Source organism: Brachyhypopomus gauderio, chromosome 15 (assembly GCF_052324685.1).
Source record: "Brachyhypopomus gauderio isolate BG-103 chromosome 15, BGAUD_0.2, whole genome shotgun sequence".
Lineage (NCBI taxonomy): Eukaryota > Metazoa > Chordata > Actinopteri > Gymnotiformes > Hypopomidae > Brachyhypopomus > Brachyhypopomus gauderio.
The window spans coordinates 18,183,808-18,204,198 of record NC_135225.1 but is presented as its reverse complement, the minus strand read 5'-3'; the positions used below and the strand labels follow the sequence as shown (position 1 = coordinate 18,204,198).

Genomic DNA, 20,391 nt, shown 5'->3' with positions numbered 1-20,391 from the left:
AGTCAAGACGAAATGTAGCTTGACTCCCTACACCACCCCCACAACACCACCCACCATACAGCACCACCCTGCACCACGCCCCAGCACCACCCTCCCCTACACCACCTGCCACACAGCACCACCCCTACACCACCCCCTACACCACCCTCCCCTACACCACCCCCACAACACCACCCACCATACAGCACCACCCTACACCACCCCCTACACCACCCTCCCCTACACCACCCGCCACACAGCACCACCCCTACACCACCCCCTACACCACCCCCACAACACCACCCACCATACAGCACCACCCTGCACCACGCCCCAGCACCACCCTCCCCTACACCACCCGCCACACAGCACCACCCCTACACCACCCCCTACACCACCCCCACAACACCACCCCCACAACACCACCCACCATACAGCACCACCCTACACCACGCCCCAGCACTACCCTCCCCTACACCACCCGCCACACAGCACCACCCCTACACCACCCCCTACACCACCCCCACAACACCACCCACCATACAGCACCACCCACCATACAGCACCACCCTACACCACGCCCCAGCACTACCCTCCCCTACACCACCCGCCACACAGCACAACCCCTACACCACCCCCTACACCACCCCCACAACACCACCCCCACAACACCACCCACCATACAGCACCACCCTACACCACGCCCCAGCACTACCCTCCCCTACACCACCCGCCACACAGCACCACCCCTACACCACCCCCTACACCACCCCCACAACACCACCCACCATACAGCACCACCCACCATACAGCACCACCCTACACCACGCCCCAGCACTACCCTCCCCTACACCACCCGCCACACAGCACCACCCCTACACCACGTCCCCAGCAACGGGCCAACACGGACAGCACACGGGCGGCGGGCGGCACAGTTAGTTTTGTTGCTGCTCGCGTCTCCGCATCACTTCCTGTTTATGCCGCTTCAAGGCCAGCTGTCTGTCACCACGGTGACCACCCACAGCTTCACAAAGTGCCGCGTTGCCATGACAATGCTGAAAGTCATAGGAAATGTAGCTGGGACTTTACCATATGATATGATACCGAACTTCACATACAGCACTGGCAATACAGATGAACTCATTCAACACTCTCTCTCTCTATCTCTCTCTCTCCCTCTCCCTCTCTGCCATCATCTCTCTCCCTCTCTCTCCTCTCTCTCTCTCTCTCTCTCTCTCTCTCTCCCTCTCTCTCTCTCTCTCTCCCTCTCTCTCCCTCTCTCTCTCTCACTCTAAGTGCCCTGATCCTGAGCTGGTTAATCTTCATACACGTGCTGAGAACACGGTGCTGTGTGAGGAGTGTGAGGGTAGCTGTCTGGGCGCTCATCCTCACCTAACGCCATATGTCTGGCTGCGGAGACCTCACACTACTGGAGATCCTCACACGGCTGCTTCATAGCGGTTTGTTCATTGTGACTTAATTAGCCAGACAAAGCAAACATTTCTAGAGGCAGACAATCTTCAACCACCAGCCAAAAACCCGGAACACCCAGCAGATCTACAGACACGGTCCCCGCACAGAGGAGTCCCTGTCCTCCTCCGAGCGTCTCTGGTGTCCACTCATTACTCATCACTCCTTCATCTTGCTACGGGGGATTGACAAACGTGTCGGCCACTCAGGCAGGACCGACTCGCCTTTCTAGCGCGGGACGTGCAGCTTTGAGGTTCTGAACGGCCCGTGTGGCTGGCGGCTCGCCAAACACGTCTACTTTCGGCGTCCCGTTGCCAGGCACAGGAGGAGGCAACAGTCACCAAGGCAACGTGCTTGTAATGAACTTCTGTGAAGCGCCACTTTTAATTAGCTTGGAGGGATGTCAGGTATGACAGCACTGTCATCGTTAGTAGGACTAAGTAGTCACGGTAACAGAGTCCCAGTGTGAGAAAAGTATGAAAAACAGTAGTAAAATAATAAGAAATAACAATCATCATCAATTAATTAAAGAGAAAGAAAAAGAGAAAGAGGGGGGAAGAGACAGACACAAGGAGAGAGAGAGGGAGAGCGAAAGAGAGAAACAGAGAAAGAGAATGAGAGAGGGAAAGGGAGAGGGAGAAAGAGACAGAGGGGGAGAAGGGATAATGAGAGAGGGAGGAAGAGAGAGAGGTAGAGAGAGAGAGAGAGACAGACAAACAGACAGACAGACAGTAAAATTGGCTGACATCACTCTAGATAAATGGAATGTGGGATTTCCGTCAGCCGTGTGCTGGGCCGTCTGTATAGCGCAGTGCCTCCTACCTGCAGTGCTTGTGAGGGCCACTGAGGGTCTCGATGACGAAGCACTCGCCGTCGTTCAGGCAGTAGGCCAGGTCCTTCTCCTGACAGGGCTTGAAGTGCTCCGACTTCAGCGGCGGGAGAGTTGGGGCAGCTGTGAAGAAACAGTGAAGACAACATGGTTAGTGAGGACCAAGGTCACCTGGTGCTTAAGACACAAAAAACAGGGAACAACTCAGTGATGAACGCAACAAAGTCAAAGAGTTCAGACGAGTATCGCTGTGTGTGTGTGTTTGTGTGTGTGTGTGTGTGTGTGTGTGGTTTTTAGCAGTAGTGGAACAAATACACCTGCTGGAGCCCCAACTCACTTCTGTCATCATGCGCATTTCAGCGCAGATCAATACCTCAGCATCTCCTTACCCAAGCAGGTTCAGACCCAAACGGTACCAGCAGATCCAGCAGGTTTGCCTGTGCGACTACACCCTTCACCCAGAGCTCCACCCTTCACTCAAAGCTCCACCCTTCACTCAGAGCTCCACCCTTCACTCAGAGCTCCACCCTTCACTCAAAGCTCCACCCTTCACTCAGAGCTCCAACCTTCACCCAGAGCTCCACCCTTCACTCAAAGCTCCACCCTTCACTCAGAGCTCCACCCTTCACCCAGAGCTCCACCCTTCACTCAAAGCTCCACCCTTCACTCAAAGCTCCACCCTTCACTCAGAGCTCCACCCTTCACCCAGAGCTCCACCCTTCACCCAGAGCTCCACCCTTCACCCAGAGCTCCACCCTTCACTCAGAGCTCCACCCTTCACTCAGAGCTCCACCCTTCACCCAGAGCTCCACCCTTCACTCAGAGCTCTACCCTTCACTCAGAATTCCGCCTCTCATTAGGCACCAGAGCGGCGCCCTATAATACAGTGTGTAACATTAATACAATGCACTGGGTGTTTACTTTGCCGCTGATCCATGACTGGGAGAAGATGGATTGTAGTGATGGGTAATCGCTCTCTCTGGACTAATGAGATGAATATAGGTAGCAGTGTGCAGCACTAGTAAGACTCTGTTGTGATGAATAGGTCAGACACCGGTGTTCGGGGACGCCAGCGCAATATCAGCGCGGTGCTCTGATCCGATTAGTGCACCATGTCCGTCTCTGGTCTGTCGTCCCGAGGGACCCTGGATGTGATTGTGGGAAGGTGACTGCAGGTCAGACGAGGTCAACACCATACACTGTTTGTTAATTATTATCGCAGTACTGATCTTGCAAAAGTTCGTGAAAAGTTCCTGATATTTTATTGATGTTTTGATTAATAGAGGTTTTACAGGATGATACTGAATCATTCAGAGTTGCTGAAACACTGCAAATTACTGAATCACTTTGAATTACTGAGTAACGGAATGAACTGGTATTCACAGTGAGAGAGGCGGGTGAGCTACAGGCTCATGGGCATAATTGTGTGTAAAACAGCTGTGTATCGGCTACAGCCTGTGTGTGTGAGCACACGCTTACAGCCTGTGTGTGTGAGCACACGCTTACAGCCTGTGTGTGTGAACAAGCTTACAGCCTGTGTGTGTGAGCACACGCTTACAGCCTGTGTGTGTGAACAAGCTTACAGCCTGTGTATGTGCGCACACGCTTACAGACTGTGTGTGTGTGTGTGTGTGTGTGTGTGTGTGTGTGTGTGTGTGTGTGAACACGCTCCTACTCAGCACCCTTTACCTCTCCTCTCCTTTCTCCTCTCCTCACCTCCTCTCCTCTCCTCCTCTCTCCTCTCCTCCCTCCTCTCCTCTCCTCTCCTCCACCACTCACACTGTTTTTCAGCTGGTCACATGACTATATTATTTGTGAAGGTTGTACATGGTCTCACGTGGTGTTGCTCCTCCATACACTTCAGCCATTCACCTCCATCTTTTATTAAAAACTATTTTTGATTTTAGTCCTTTATCATTTTTGTTTTGTTTGCACACTGTGAGACATATTTACATATGAAAGGTGCTATACAAATAAAATCAAGATTGTCACAGCCATCATGCTGTTGCAAAATGTAATCAGAGTAATCCATCGATCTCATTGTGACGTTCTGTCAGTGTGACGGGATGTTACACCTGCACAGTGAGATTCTCCTCCTAACACACAGCAGATCCTCACACACATCCCTGCAGCAGGCCATGAGGTTGTCCCCTACATGAGGTTGTTCCCTATACGTGGTTCTCCCCTACACGATGTTGTCCCCTACACGAGGTTCTCCCCTACATGAGGTTGTCCCCTATACGTGGTTCTCCCCTACACGATGTTGTCCCCTACACGAGGTTCTCCCCTACACAAGGTTCTCCCCTACACAAGGTTCTCCCCTACACGAGGTTGTCCCCTTAACGAGGTTGTCCCCTACATGAGGTTGTCCCCTACATGAGGTTGTCCCCTATACGAGGTTGTCCCCTACATGAGGTTGTCCCCTATACGAGGTTGTCCCCTACAAGAGGTTCTCCCCTACACGAGGTTGTCCCACACATGAGGTTCTCCCCTATACGAGGTTCTCCCCTACATGAAGTTGTCCCATACACAAGGTTCTCCGCTGCACAAGGTTCTCCCTTACATGAGGTTGTCCCCTACATGAGGTTCTCCCTTACATGAGGTTGTCCCCTGCACAAGGTTGTCCCACTACAATCCTCAGGCTTGAATTTACACCTAGACTGTCCCTCTGTCTCTCTGTTTCTCTGTCTCTCTGTCCCTCTGTCTCTCTGTCCCTCTGTCTCTCTGTGTCTCTGTCTGTCTCTTTGTCCCTCTGTCTCTCTGTCCCTCTCTGGAATGCCAACATGGACCAGCTCAGCTTTGTGAAAGCTACAGTAAACAAATAATGTGTTATGCACAGTAACCACACCTACAGGGTGAGTGTGCTCGTGTGTGTGTCTGCCCAGGACCGCTGTAGGTGTGTCTACATGGCAACCATACCTCCGGCAGTGTGTCGACATGGCAACCACACCTCCGGCAGTGTGTCGACATGGCAACCACACCTCTGGCAGCGTGTCTCATGTCTGCAGCGTGTCTGCGGCATGTCGACTCTAGCAACTTGTTGGCATAGCAACTACACCTCTGGTAGAATGTCTGCATGGCAACCACACCTGCAGGAGCATCTCATCATGGCAACCACACCTCCGTGCGGCCTCTGCACAGGTGCACGGGTGTGTCCCGGGATTGGGTCGCCCGGGTCATGACCTACGCCCCGGGATCAGTGTAGCAGTACTCCTGCTGTCTGTGCCGGGCAGGTGGAGGAGATCTGGACCCTGTGCTCAGGATCCAGTACTGTCCCACCAAGGTGACCTGAACATGCTCAGTATGGCTGACACAGCGAAATATGAACAGAAATTCAGGACAGCAGATGAATCAGTAGGTGAACGCTGTGTGTGTGTGTGTGTGTGTGTGTGTGTGTGTGTGTGTGTGTGTGTGTGTGTGTGAAAGTGAGACAGAGTGACAGAGAGAGAGAGAGAGAGAGAGAGAGAGAGAGAAGGAAAGTGTGTAATAGATACTAGATACTAAATTTTCATCTAGTGAAGAATATGCAACCCACACTAAGGTGATCCATCCATACTGAAACAACATGCTCACATTTGTGTTCACAAAATGTTCCAAAAAAAAAGCTTCTAAAAACTTGTGTCTCTTTTAGGTCCCTGCCTCAAAAGCAACAACTCATCCAGCCTCCAGTTACATTGCCAATTTACTGCCAGTTGTCTTTTCTGTCAGCTGATTGGCCCAGAGGTTCAGTCTAGCAGCCAATCGCAACAAGACTCACAACCCATCCCTTTTTTTGCTCTGTAATGATACACCATTAAAAATCAAATAGACTGTTGTGATATGACGTTTGGGGATTCCAGTCATGGTTGCGCATGAATAATCTTGAGATGAGCCAGAATATAAAAGAAAAAAAACTGGATCAAAAACCGAAGACTCACTCTGAAACAGCCCCAGCACCGGTGATCAGACTCACTCTGAAACAGCCCCAGCACCGGTGATCAGACTCACTCTGAAACAGCCCCAGCCCCGGTGATCAGACTCACTCTGAAACAGCCCCAGCACCGGTGATCAGACTCACTCTGAACTACTGATGTGTGTCACTACTGTGTCACTACTGCTGTTTCCCACAGAGCACTGCCAAACACTCACAAACACACACACACACACACGCACACACACACACACACACACACACACACACACACACACACACACACACACACACACACACACACACACACACTCCCCACCTGCATACATACCTCCTGCCTGTGCAAGCATTCATATATCTGCACAATCCAAATCCACTGAATCGTAACGGCAGATATTGGGCCAATAGGCCTGCAGGAGAGTCACCATGTGTGTGTGTGTGTGTGTGTGTGTGTGTGTGTGTGTGTGTGTGGATAGCAGCATAAGACCTGGGGATGGAAGGCATGCAGGTACCAGTGTGTGTTAAATTCACAACACCGTCATGCTATCGGTGTGAATCCACAGGGTGTTTAGCAGGAACTGAAATCTCAGGGTGGGATTTCTGCGAAGGCACCGAACCAGCCTGTAATGTAACACGCTATAATACGTATAACACACTGGAACGGACAGTAACACGCCGTAACACCACATAACATGTGGTAATGTGCCATACTGTGCTGTGATGTGCTGTGCTGGCATAAAATGCAGTAACCTCCTAATTCACCATAACATGCTCTATTGTGCTGTAACACACTGTAACGTGCTGTATAGTGCTGTAACACACTGTAACGTGCTGTATAGTGCTGTAACAGACTGTAATGTGCTGTATTTTGCTGTAATACACTGCAACATGCTGTATTGTACTATAACACACTGTAACGTGCTGTTTTGTGCTGTAACAGACTGTATTGAGCTGTATTGTGCTGTAACACACTGTAACGTGCTGTAACAGACTATATTAGGCTGTATTGTGGTGTAACACACTGTAACATGTTGTATTGTGCTGTATTTGGCTGTATTGTGCTGTAACACACTGTATTGTGCTGTATTGTGCATTAACATTTACGGCATTTGGCAGACGCCCTTATCCAGAGCAACTTACATTTTTTTTTCTCATTTTATACAAGTGAGCAATTGAGGGTTAAGGGCCTTGCTCAGGGGCACCTCAGTCATGGCCTCAGGTCTGGGAATCGAACCCATGACCCTCCGGTCACGGAGGGACCAGTTCCCTAACCACTAGGCCATGACTGCCCATTAACACACTGTACCATGCTGTATTGTGCTGTAACACACTGTAACGTGCTGTATTGTGCTGTAACACACTGTAACGTGCTGTATTGGGCTGTATTGTGCTGTAACACACTGTATTGTGCTGTATTGTGCATTAACACACTGTACCATGCAGTATTGTGCTGTATTGTGCAGTAACACACTGTACCGTGCTGTATTGTGCTGTAACACACTGTAACGTGCTGTATTGTACTGTACTGTGCTGTATTGGGCTGTAACACACTGTAACGTGCTGTATTGGGCTGTAAAACACTGTAACATGCTGTATTGTGCTGTAACACACTGTATTGTGCTGTAAAACACTGTGCTATGCTTTATTGCGCTGTATTGTGCTGTAACACACTGTAACGTGCTGTATTGTGCTGTATTGTGCAGTATTGTGCTGTAACACACTCTAACGTGCTGTATTGGGCTGTAACACACTGTAACGTGCTGTATTGTGCTGTATTGTGCAGTATTGTGCTGTAACACACTGTAACGTGCTGTATTGGGCTGTAACACACTGTAACGTGCTGTATTGTGCTGTATTGTGCAGTATTGTGCTGTAACACACTGTAGCATGCTGTATTGGGCTGTAACACACTGTAATGTGATGACACAGCTCTCCTCTTGTTCTGACCTCAGCCACACAGTCCGTACTCCTGACCTCCAGAAATGCTGTGGTTATCCATAGACCCACAGAACTCCTGTTCAAATGGGGTGTGTGTCCGTGAATGAGTGAGTGTGTTTAACAATCTTTAAAAGTGTTTAAAGTGTTAAGACACAGGCTATACACAAACGCACACACACACACACACACACACACACACACACACACACACACACACACACACACACACACACTAGCTGCAGTGTGTCAGTGAGGGCTACAGTGGCATACTGTAAAGCTGCTGCAATGCAGATGTGAGCAGTGGAGGCATGTGACAAAGAGCACACACACACACACACACACACACACACACACACACACACACACACACACACACGCACACGCACACACGCACGCACACACACGCACACACATACACACACACGCACACAAACACACACACACGCACACATACACGCACACACACACGCACACACGCGCACACGCACACACGCACACACACACACACACACACACACACACACACACACACACACACACACACACACACACACAGTACACTTCACATCTGCCTCTCATAATGGGACAACCATGAACACACAACAGGTCTAAGAGACACATTACATGGAGACAGAGAGGGGCGTCTCCACGGCCAGCCGTATTAGGTCTGCTCTGCGTTGCTATGCATGCATCTCTTCACCTCCACCTCCACCATCACCCCCAGCTTCACCTCCACCTCCACCTGCACCTGGACCTGCACCTGTGCCCCACCTCCACCCTCACCCCCACCTCCACCTCCATGGTCCAGTGGTTCTGCTGGTGGTGATCCAGCAGTGTTCTCCCACAATCCCTCTCCATCCAGCTGGGTGTGTGTGGAGGGCTGTGCCCCGGGCCAGCACTAACAGTGCGGACTCTTTCATTAGCATGCAGTGGAGGGGGGGGGGCTCCCTGCTCCCCCTACCGCACAGCCAAAATGCATTAGGCCATCTCGCTGATAAATAAGCAAGCTAGACTATAATACAGCCATCTATATGCTGGCGAAAAAAGAGAGGTTCTCTCTTTTGTGAACTCTCACTCTTTCTCACTCTCTCTCTCATTGTTTTTCTGTTTTATTCACCTGGCTCACACACTCACTCATGCTCACACACACACACACACACACACACACACACACACACACACACACACACACACACACACACACACACACACACACACACACACCCGCATTCACACAAACAAGCTTGCACACCCGTGCACACACACGCCCATACATGGTGGAGTACCCCTACATGCCCCATTAGCTGAACGATGATAATCTAATGATATAACGATAACTACCTACACACCCATCCATGTCTACACTGGTCCTGATTATTCTTCAGTGTCCTCGCATAAATCCACATTCTGACGATTCTATTGTCAGACGTTCTAATACGTTGAGTCCCTTAACAAGAATGAGCTAATATCACCATTACCAGCATTAAACAGGTTTTACTGTGCATGCCGCTATCTGAAACATCAATTTCCACGGATGGATGTCGAGCTTATAAATGTCATCCACTTTAAAAGAAGCAAAACTTCCTAAGGATGTTTTATTCAGTTGGAACACAAGCTCTGGAGGGCAGTGAACACTCGCTCATCTGTCCGAGCATGAGATGACCACGGCGGCCTGTGGGAGGATGACGCGCTTGGACAGACGCCAGCACAGAGAAACAGCAGCACCACAACAAGTGTGTGTCCTGCACATACGGCTCACTGCCAAAGTCATGTGTGTGTGTGTGTACATGTTACTCCTGTTCATGTGTTAACGCTTAACGTCAATGCAGTATGATTTTGTCATGTAAATGAAGGTCCTTTAAACAGAAAACCAGAGAGAGAGAGGCAGCAAAGGAGAGAGAGAGAGAGAGAGAAGGAGAAAGAGGGAGAGATCTCAAGCCTGCAGAGTCATGTAACACGAAGGTGAACCCAGCACATGAGATCGATGGGTGTTAATCTTCCAGCTGGACAGCCTAATCTATTTCGTCTGACCTGTGTGCAGATGTCTGATCTCAGCTCCTCATATTTGCCCCCGTGGGGTGCAAGCACAGTGCCTGGAGATCGTCTCAGCCTCCGACGAGCAGATGTGAACTCTCCCCTGTGACTCTGCGGGGGTTGTTACCATGTTTACAAACCCCTGCCACGCTTAGATACACCCAACAACGGCATCTGGGGCAGGTGAAGGTTGATGGTGTGTAAAACCTAATACATACGTCTGAATCCAAATTATAATTACAAATGTGTTAGAAAGAACAGCCCAGCCCAGCGTAAGTCATGAGAATAACCAGCTTTATAAAGTTCCTTTAATGCTAAAACCGTCTGCTTTGTTAGAGGTTTACAGTTCGTCTAGTTTATAGTTGAAGATGGTGAACCTGCACATCAGATTGGATACTTTTCAACCAGTTAGTGATGATTATCTTCACACAGAGACAGAGCAAATGTATCTGAGCTCCAGTCCTCAGTCATCAGTTTTCCAGCTCCATCCAGCTCCATCCAAACACCCTCAGATCCACACCTCCTTCACACAATCTCAACCGACAACAGTTTGCCACCACTGACCAATCAAAAGTCACCACATACTAGTATTACCCAGATCTCACAGCTGGTGTTGGGACATTGATTTACAGTCTGAATAACTATTGACCATTTGTGGTTGGACAGAGCCAAAGAGTTCAGTGTAATCACGGTTATGTCTGTGTCAGACCACACAGCAGGAGCAGCAGATGAGAACAGGGCTTCACAGTCCAGAGTTTGGCCATTGGTATCCAGCCCTTGTCCAGGAGGTTCCTGCTGTACTCAGTACTAGCTGGACACACTTCCGGGTGAAAGGTGAGATGTTGTGCCAATCTGCCGTTAGTCGTGAGCTGAGGAACGCGGTGACGTGCTCGCTGGCCTTCATGTGATCCTGCACTCCTGTCAGACACAGATGGCCCGTCTGGAGGACGTGAGTACTGACTGCAGCCCTGATCCAAAGCCCTCCGGATCCCCCGATCAGAGAGCTGAACGAGGGGTGAAGAGGCTACGCTTGTGCAAAAGTCCTTCTCAGAGTGTCAAAGACTTCCGAGCACTGTTCCTGGCCTAAGGTCACTGGGCTCGTTGGTATTCTGATGTGCACAGTGAACAGTGACGGTAGATACGCCCAATGGAATGAGGCACGTGAAGATTACTACATCACCATCAGGGTTGTATTTGAGAAGCAGGTTAAGCACACACACACACACACACACACACACACACACACACACAAACATCACACCATGCAATTAGACTGAAATGTTGTGTGTGTACCAAGGTTTCACTTTCCTATTGCATCACAGGTCTTCTCCTCCCCCGCGGGGCTCTAAGCTTCCTAAATGATGCTCTGACATGTTGAAATGAAGCGCTTCCTAATGAATATAAAAGGATGTTCTTACTTTTGGGAGAGGTTCAGTAGCCTGCTCTCAGCTGTCCATGAGATAATGTAGAGAAAGAGGAGAGGGAGAAAGAGGGGGTTTTGGGGGTTGAGAGGGAGAGATTAGAGGGGAGGGAGAGAGGGAAAGAGGGAGGGAGAAGGAAAGAAGGACAGAGAGAGAGATAATGAAGGGAAAGGGTAAGAGAATTACTCAAAATAGGTTTCATGAGGACTGGGAAAGCTATTTGTTTTTATTCTGCAGACGGTAAATCAGAAGGAGCCACTCTGATTACTGGAGCAGGACGAGACTGAGGAGCAGCTGGTCGTCTCCTCGCGAGTGTGTTATGGGCGCCGACGTACGGACTCTCGCCACAGAAAAAGGGGAGTTACTTCCTAATCAACAACCATCCACGTACACCTTTGCCTCTCCTTTACGGATATGTGTAAATCAAGCCAGAACACCTCGGAGAGAGAGACAGAGAGAGAGAGAGAGAGAGAGAGAGAGAGAGAGAGAGAGAGAGAGAGAGCGAGAGAGCAAGAGAGAGAAACACCTTATGAGTTTGGTTCAGAGGAAATCACTTCTCTGAAAACCAATAATGCATTTGCACAGGCCTGTGCGTGAGTGCGTTTCAGAATGATTTCGAGGTCAATATTGATCAATAGAGCGCATTATTGCTGTTGGAGGTTCTTTTTGGTCTGCCTGTTTAATTCTGAGGAGGCACCTGTGTCAGAAGCTCGGGTTAAACGTGCAACTGAAGCACACCAAACATAAAGCGCTAAGAGGAAGACCACAAGAGGAAGGCCTTGGAAACAGAACTCTGAAACAGGCGAGGACAGAGACATTCATTCATTTTGGAACATTCTGTCCTTTAGAAAAGGTGCTGGGCCCTCCTTGATAGAAAGTAGGCGAGGGGAACTAAGATTTCTCTGCAGCGAAGCGCTTCCACTGCGCTTAATAAAGGTTACAGCAGCGATGGAAACATATCCACGACCAGAGGACCGTCAGTCACAGAGACGGTGAGAAGAGATGCGGATTAGTGTGTCTCACAGACTCTCACCACTACGCTAAACAGAAGCATAAACAGTCTTCAGTTCAACTCCGAGACTCTTCCACATCGCTCAATGTGATATGTGATAGAACAACCACAGGTGACACCTCCTGCATAGGCTGTGTTATTTTATGTTTCCTTGTTTGTTTGTTTTTTTCCAACCTCAGAAAACGATATGAAGGCATCCTTCACAGTTTGGAGATTATTAGGAGGGTGATGAGGTGATAGTTGAAGTGGAGATAGTCTTTATTTTCCGTTACAACTCTACTCGAGTGAACTCAAAACAAAACAAGCTGACAAGGCAGCAGTAATAGCGCTACGCAGCGGTACCAGCACTGCACAACCGTAACAGCGCTATGCAGCAGTAACAGCGCTACACGGCGGTAACAGCGCTACGCAGCAGTAACAGCGTTACACGACGGTAACAGCGCTACACAACCGTAACAGCACTACGCAGCAGTAACAGTGCTACACAGCAGTAACAGCGCTACACGGTGGTAACAACGCTACACAACCGTAACAGCACTACGCAGCAGTAACAGTGCTATGCAGCGGTAATAGCGTTACACAGCAGTAACAGCGCTACACGGCTGTAACAGCGCTACACAACCGTAACAGTGCTACACAGCAGTAACAGCGCTACACGGTGGTAACAGCGCTACACAACCGTAACAGCGCTACGCAGCAGTAACAGTGCTATGCAGCGGTAATAGCGCTACACAGCAGTAACAGCGCTACACACCTGTAACCGCGCTACACAACCGTAACAGTGCTACGCAGCAGTAACAACGCTACGCAGCAGTAACAGTGCTACGCGGCAGTAACAGCGCTACACGGTGGTAACAGCGCTACGCAGCAGTAACAGCGCTACGCAGAATTTGAGAGGCAGATATTTTGCGACGGGTTTAGTCGCAGGACGACAGGCAGGGACCTGTGGGCTTACAGAGTGTGGAGAACCAAAACATGGTGAACAAATAGCAGGCGATTGTCATGAAACGTGAGATTGGGAAAGGGTGGTGCGTGGTGCAGAAAAAGCAGTGTAAGATAACTGTGGCTAAAACATGTTCAGATTCAGCACATGAATGAAAGGGCTCATCAAAGCAGTTTTTTTATGAATAAATGCATATTTTCTGGTTGTGGTGATCCATCTTATGGCTGAATGACATTCTCAAAAAAATTACATTTTCCTGTTTTATTTCTTCTTATTACTGTATTATTATTATTATTAACAAAGGTTTCCGTGCGTGGGAAATGTGATGGACAACAGGTGACTCACTAACATTTATTTCGATCAAAGGGCTGATCTTCAACTCCTGACATCAGTGTGAGGGAGTTTCTCCCACCCTCGGCTAACTGTACTTCAAGGAGAAGTAAAAATGGATTTCTTAATGACACCAGATTCTTTCGGAGGTTTCGTCATGGAGGAACACGGGACCCAATCGCTGCAGTGGTGTTAACTTCTGCTACAGTCGTTTTTGGCGTGTTATGAAAAGTTCTTGCTCTGTGCACAGAGACGTCTTAGCAGTTCTGACAGACATTTATAAAATACACAGTAGCGCTGTTCCACTATGTTTAAATGTACTCCAGTAGTGTCACCCGTGCCTGTGATGACGTAGACGTCCTCATACACCACCCGTTCTCCATCAAAAGCAGATGGTAAACTGATTTCATTTTAAATTAGCTTGGCTTTGGTTGCTGTATTGTGTTTATCCATTAACCATATAGCTATATTACATTTATTTAAGTATTCATATGTGTCTGATAAATAAAAAAAAAAGGTCTGTGTGCTGAGAAAGACTTTACAGACTTTATGTGGAAGAAATGAAGAAATGATCTCTTTCCTCCTAAGCCATTTCAAACCTGAGATGGTTCATATCTGATAACAGAGTGGTGAGATCAGGTGTTCCATAATTAGATTTCCTGGATAATTCCAGGCAGTCGGATTCCCGGGTGGTCAGAAGTGATTTAAAGAGACACAAAACGACAAGCTAGATCTCTGTGATCTGATTACAAGTATTTTCTCTTTTCTCTCTAATACCTGTCGACACACACACACACACACACACACACACACACACACACACACACACAAACAAACCCACAGTCACAATCGATTATTGTAATCAGCACTCTGACCTTTGCTGATTAGACAGTTTCAAGTTAGCACTGCTCTTTTTCACTTGTTTTCTCCTTCTCCCCCTTTTCTCTGTCTCTTGCAGTCTCTGTCTCCTCCACACCCCCTCTCACCCCCCCCCCTCACCCCCACACACCCTCTCTCTCACCCCCCTCACCCCCCACACACCCCCCCTCTCTCACCCCCCTCACCCCCACACACCCCCCTCTCTCACCCCCCCTCACCCCCACACACCCCCCTCTCCCTGCGCACAGGTGGACCTCGCTTCACACCACAAAGCTGGTTGAAATGTTCCTGGTCAGGCGTTGTCATCAAGACGAGCAGTCGATAGCCATTATGAGCCCATTCTAGGGGTCCACAGCCTCTGTCCTCAAGTACACACTCTCTGTCCCACACTGAGCGGGCCATAGAAAACCTGTCTGGACTGAATGGTGCCACTTCCACTCTGCTGTGGGACGGCTGAGTCAGTGCCAGCAGCCGTAGTGGAGAGAGCAGGTGAGGTGCGGAGGAGCCCCTCGTCCAACACCGCCCTGCCTCGCTGAGAACATCGCTGACCGCATGCGTGAAGGTCAAGTGTAGCTCAGGAGGCATGAGCAAAGCTGTCGACAGGCACCATTAAGACGGGTCAGACCGCGAGAAAAGCACAACATCGTTATACAGTGTGGCCCCGTCTCTATGATGGGGTCTTCAGAACACCCAAAACTACGCTTTCTCTTTCTGTGTGACTGAGGAGAGAGAGAAATTGAGGGAGAGAGGGAGAGAGAGGAAGAAAGGGTGAGAGGGAGAGAGAGAGAAGGAGGGAGAGAGAGGGAGAGAGTGAGGGAGGGAGAGAGAGAGAAGGAAGAAGAGAGAGAGAGAGAGGAAGGGAGAGAGGGAGTGAGAGAGAGGAAGGGAGAGAGGGAGGGAGAGAGAGAGAACAGAAGAGACCAAAAGAGAGAAGGAAGAGAGATACAGAGAGAGAAACATGGTGAAGAGTGTCTGTGTAAATGGTGCTGTCACACTGACTCATGGCTCTACGTCCACCCCCCCTCCTCCACCTCCACCACCTCCACCACCTCCACCACCTCCACCACCTCCACCTCCACCACCACCTCCACCACCTCCACCTCCACCACCTCCACCTCCACCACCACCTCCACCTCCACCACCTCCACCTCCACCACCTCCACCACCTCCACCTCCACCACCTCCACCTCCACCACCACCTCCACCACCTCCACCTCCACCACCTCCACCACCTCCACCTCCACCACCACCTCCACCACCTCCACCTCCACCACCTCCACCTCCACCACCACCTCCACCACCTCCACCTCCACCACCTCCACCACCTCTACCACCTCCACCTCCACCACCTCCACCTCCACCACCACCACCACCTCCACCACCTCCACCACCACCACCTCCACCACCTCCACCTCCACCACCTCCACCACCTCTACCACCTCCACCTCCACCACCTCCACCACCTCCACCACCTCCACCACCTCCACCTCCACCTCCACCACCTCCACCACCTCCACCTCCACCACCTCCACCACCTCTACCACCTCCACCTCCACCTCCACCACCTCCACCACCTCCACCTCCACCACCTCCACCACCACCACCACCTCCACCACCTCCACCTCCACCACCTCCACCACCTCCACCACCACCACCACCTCCACCTCCACCACCTCCACCACCTCCACCCCACTCCCTCATGTGAGTCTGCACTCAATCTGTGCTGATATGCATGTGAAAGACCTGAAAAGTGTCTCAGTCACAAATACACACACACACACACACACACACACACACACACACACACACACACACACAAACATGCATACACACATGCATTCACACACACAGACACACACACACACATGCACACACACTTTGATGGCTAACTGGGTTATTTATTTTCCCTGCTCCCCTCCCCATAATCCCTCCATGTGCAAAGTCAGACTGAAATTCTGTGTAAATAATTCCACTGCTTCTTTGGAAAGGTTAATGAAGTAATTAAAAGTCAGTGTGGGGAATTACGTGAAAGTGTCGCCCTGCTTGAGCCCTTCCGCACATCTTCCACACACCTTCACACACCCTACACACACCTTTCCTGGCAGCAGGTGTGTGTGGAGCATGCTGGGTAGTCCTTTCTGGACAGCGTCATGTTATGTTACATCACTCTACACTACACATATCCAGTATAACTGCACTGTACAGTGTCATTTTACTATATTTACTATTTTACCATTTGATATTAAACTGTGGGCTCCCCAGATCCAAACAGATAACGCAGAGGCAAACCAACCAGACAGTGCACAACCATGACAGTGGACAAGCTACAGAAACCATCAGAGTCTGGGTTAGTGTTCCTTGAGCCCCATTTATGGTTTAACGTGGTAACCATGCAGAGCAGATTGTATACAAGAAATTAGTGTCGGCAATCTATAAAAGTGCAGCTGGTTGTTCACTGTGGTTGGGGAGTACTTACATTTACATTATATACGTGTGTCTGCAGAACAGAGCCTCACGTGAATTTAAGGTAACACAGGATTAATTAGTGTAACAGAAACTCATTAGTTACACATTATTAATTGGTTAATTAAGGGATTGTAATGAGGTGAAACAAATGTTATAAATAATTGAAATACAGCATTCAGAATATTACCTCAATGTTTGATGGACAGTGGAAGAGAGGGAGAGTGGAGGGGGGGGGGGGGGCAGAGAGAAAGACAAACTCCAGAGATGTTCTCTGAACTTCTGTCCAGCTCCACTCTGACTCTCCTCCAACACCCTCCACCCTTCATCCACCATCCACACCTCCTTCAGTCTTCACCAAGTACAGAGTTTGCAACTAACCAATCAAAATCCACCACATACTGGGGTCACCCCACTATATGACAACCATCAAATACCACAACAACAGGAACTCTTGACTGGTGGTGGAACTGTGAGCTGCAGTTCCGAATAACAACTGACCATCTGTCCTGGGATGTTTGCCTTAAGGAGTTCGCACAACAGTGTCCACTGTGACAAATACACACACACACATGAACACATATGCACAGATTTAGACACACACACACGCACACACACACATGCACACATATGCACAGATACACACACACACATACACACACACACATACACACGCACACACATGCACACAAACGCACGCACACACACAGGTGTCTGACGTAAATGCAGGAAAGCAGAGCCAATAATCTCCCCACTGAGAGATATAATTAATCTCTCCATAGGTGGCAGCCAGCCGTAGACCAGAGTGTAAAGAGCAAGGTTACGCCCTCCAGTGTCACACACACACACACACACACACACGCACGCACACACACACACGTACACACACACATTTGAGTCTGAGGGATGACAGGAAGTTGAGTCCAGGAGAGTGGTGGGAGGGGTTAGACCCAACACAGTCAATGTTCAGGAGAGTGGTGGGAGGAGTTAGACCAACACAGTCAGAGTCCAGGAGAGTGGTGGGAGGAGTTAGACCAACACAGTCAGAGTCCAGGAGAGTGGTGGGAGGAGTTAGACCAACACAGTCAATGTTCAGGAGAGTGGTGGGAGGGGTTAGACCCAACACAGTCAATGTTCAGGAGAGTGGTGGGAGGGGTTAGACCCAACACAGTCAGAGTCCAGGAGAGTGGTGGGAGGAGTTAGACCCAACACAGTCAGAGTCCAGGAGAGTGGTGGGAGGGGTTAGACCCAACACAGTCAGAGTCCAGGAGAGTGGTGGGAGGGGTTAGACCCAACACAGTCAATGTTCAGGAGAGTGGTGGGAGGAGTTAGACCAACACAGTCAGAGTCCAGGAGAGTGGTGGGAGGAGTTAGACTAACACAGTCAGAGTCCAGGAGAGTGGTGGGAGGAGTTAGACTAACACAGTCAGAGTCCAGGAGAGTGGTGGGAGGAGTTAGACCAACACAGTCAGAGTCCAGGAGAGTGGTGGGAGGAGTTAGACCAACACAGTCAATGTTCAGGAGAGTGGTGGGAGGGGTTAGACCCAACACAGTCAGAGTCCAGGAGAGTGGTGGGAGGAGTTAGACCAACACAGTCAGAGTCCAGGAGAGTGGTGGGAGGAGTTAGACTAACACAGTCAGATTCCAGGAGAGTGGTGGGAGGAGTTAGACTAACACAGTCAGAGTCCAGGAGAGTGGTGGGAGGAGTTAGACTAACACAGTCAGAGTCCAGGAGAGTGGTGGGAGGAGTTACACTAACACAGTCAGAGCCCAGGAGAGTGGTGGGAGGAGTTAGACTAACACAGTCAGAGTCCAGGAGAGTGGTGGGAGGAGTTAGACTAACACAGTCAGAGCCCAGGAGAGTGGTGGGAGGGGTTAAACCCAACAGAGTCAGAGTCCAGGAGAGTGGTGGGAGGAGTTAGACCAACACAGTCAGCAGCAACATAAACATGAAAATGCATCTTAAACATGCATTTAGTACTTACTGAGCTATAATATTTCACACCATATAAAGAAATGAAAACCACATGGATACACACCTGCACACACACTCATGTCGCTCCCTAACAAAGCAGCGCTCCTTGTCCACATTCATTAACATCCATCATACCACTGCGCTGGTTTTGACAAATTCCTAAATCTCCTCTCTCTCTCTCTCTCTCTCTCTCTCTCTCTCTCTCTCTCTCTCTCTGGGATCTATCACTCTTTTCTCAGTCAAGTGGTGTCTGTTCTTCTGAACCCAGGTCTCTGGCGTAGCCTCTCTCTCATTTTCTCAGCTCACACTGATTGAATATGTGCAACACTGCAGCACATGGAGGAATCTTCTAATCAGCAGTTTTACAGAGAGTCAGTTGGGTTAAAGACGGCGGGGAGACATGGCTGCAAACAATCGCTCCTCACATTCATACGTGGTCATTATGCTCCTCTGCATGTAAACACAAACACAGCAGCACCTCATATGAAGGAATGAGTCACAATAGCTGAGAAACAACAATGGCGATGACACGAAGGTGCCAAGCGCAGTGGCACTGCAGTGAGATACAAGGTGTGATTATCGCCATATCTAGAAAACCCTCAGTGTGTTAAAATAACCAGCAACACAGCGACCACTTCTACTATCAGCTTTAGCGGTGTGGAAGCCGCCCAGACTAAGCAGCACTGATGGGCTATGGAGCTCCCAATATGGCAGTCACACTGGTACCAGACCGTCACAGCCTCTGGGTTCAGACTTTATCTGCTTCCTAATGAGAAGATGTGCTGCACATGTCTAAACACACACACACACACACACACACACACACACATACGCAGCTTGCGCACATCCACAGGGGGCCTCCATGTGCTTTGTCAGCTGGCTGTGTGGAGCTTTTCTTTGGCCCTCTGACTCTCTGTCATCTGGGTGGTTCTACTCCCTGTCAGGTCTATCTGCTCCACATTAACCCCACACTGACACGGCCTCCACCACCACTGGGTAAGATCAGGGTGGAGATGCCGTACTGCCCCACGTGCTAATCTTCCTCTCGGCAGGCGCGTTCACAGGTGGGATATTACCTCTCAAAGTCGCTCCCCTCTGCGCCGAGCTTTGAAACGCACATTTAAATACGGAGCAGCGGGAACAGTAGCGGGTCAAACGTTTTTCCTCAGAGAGAAATCACTGAGGGCCCCGTGTCAGAATTTGCCATT

General features: G+C 49.8%; 1 protein-coding gene across 2 annotated transcripts in view; it reads right to left on the bottom strand.

Annotated features, from left to right (window-relative positions):
• Nucleotides 1–20,391, bottom strand: part of nrg3a (neuregulin 3a) — a 257,130-nt gene that overhangs the window by 84,649 nt on the left and 152,090 nt on the right. For both annotated transcript variants that reach the window (XM_076974131.1, XM_076974132.1), the window contains exon 2: nucleotides 2,272–2,401. In XM_076974131.1, the coding sequence (XP_076830246.1) occupies nucleotides 2,272–2,401 (130 nt within the window). The remainder of the gene's footprint in view (nucleotides 1–2,271; nucleotides 2,402–20,391) is intronic.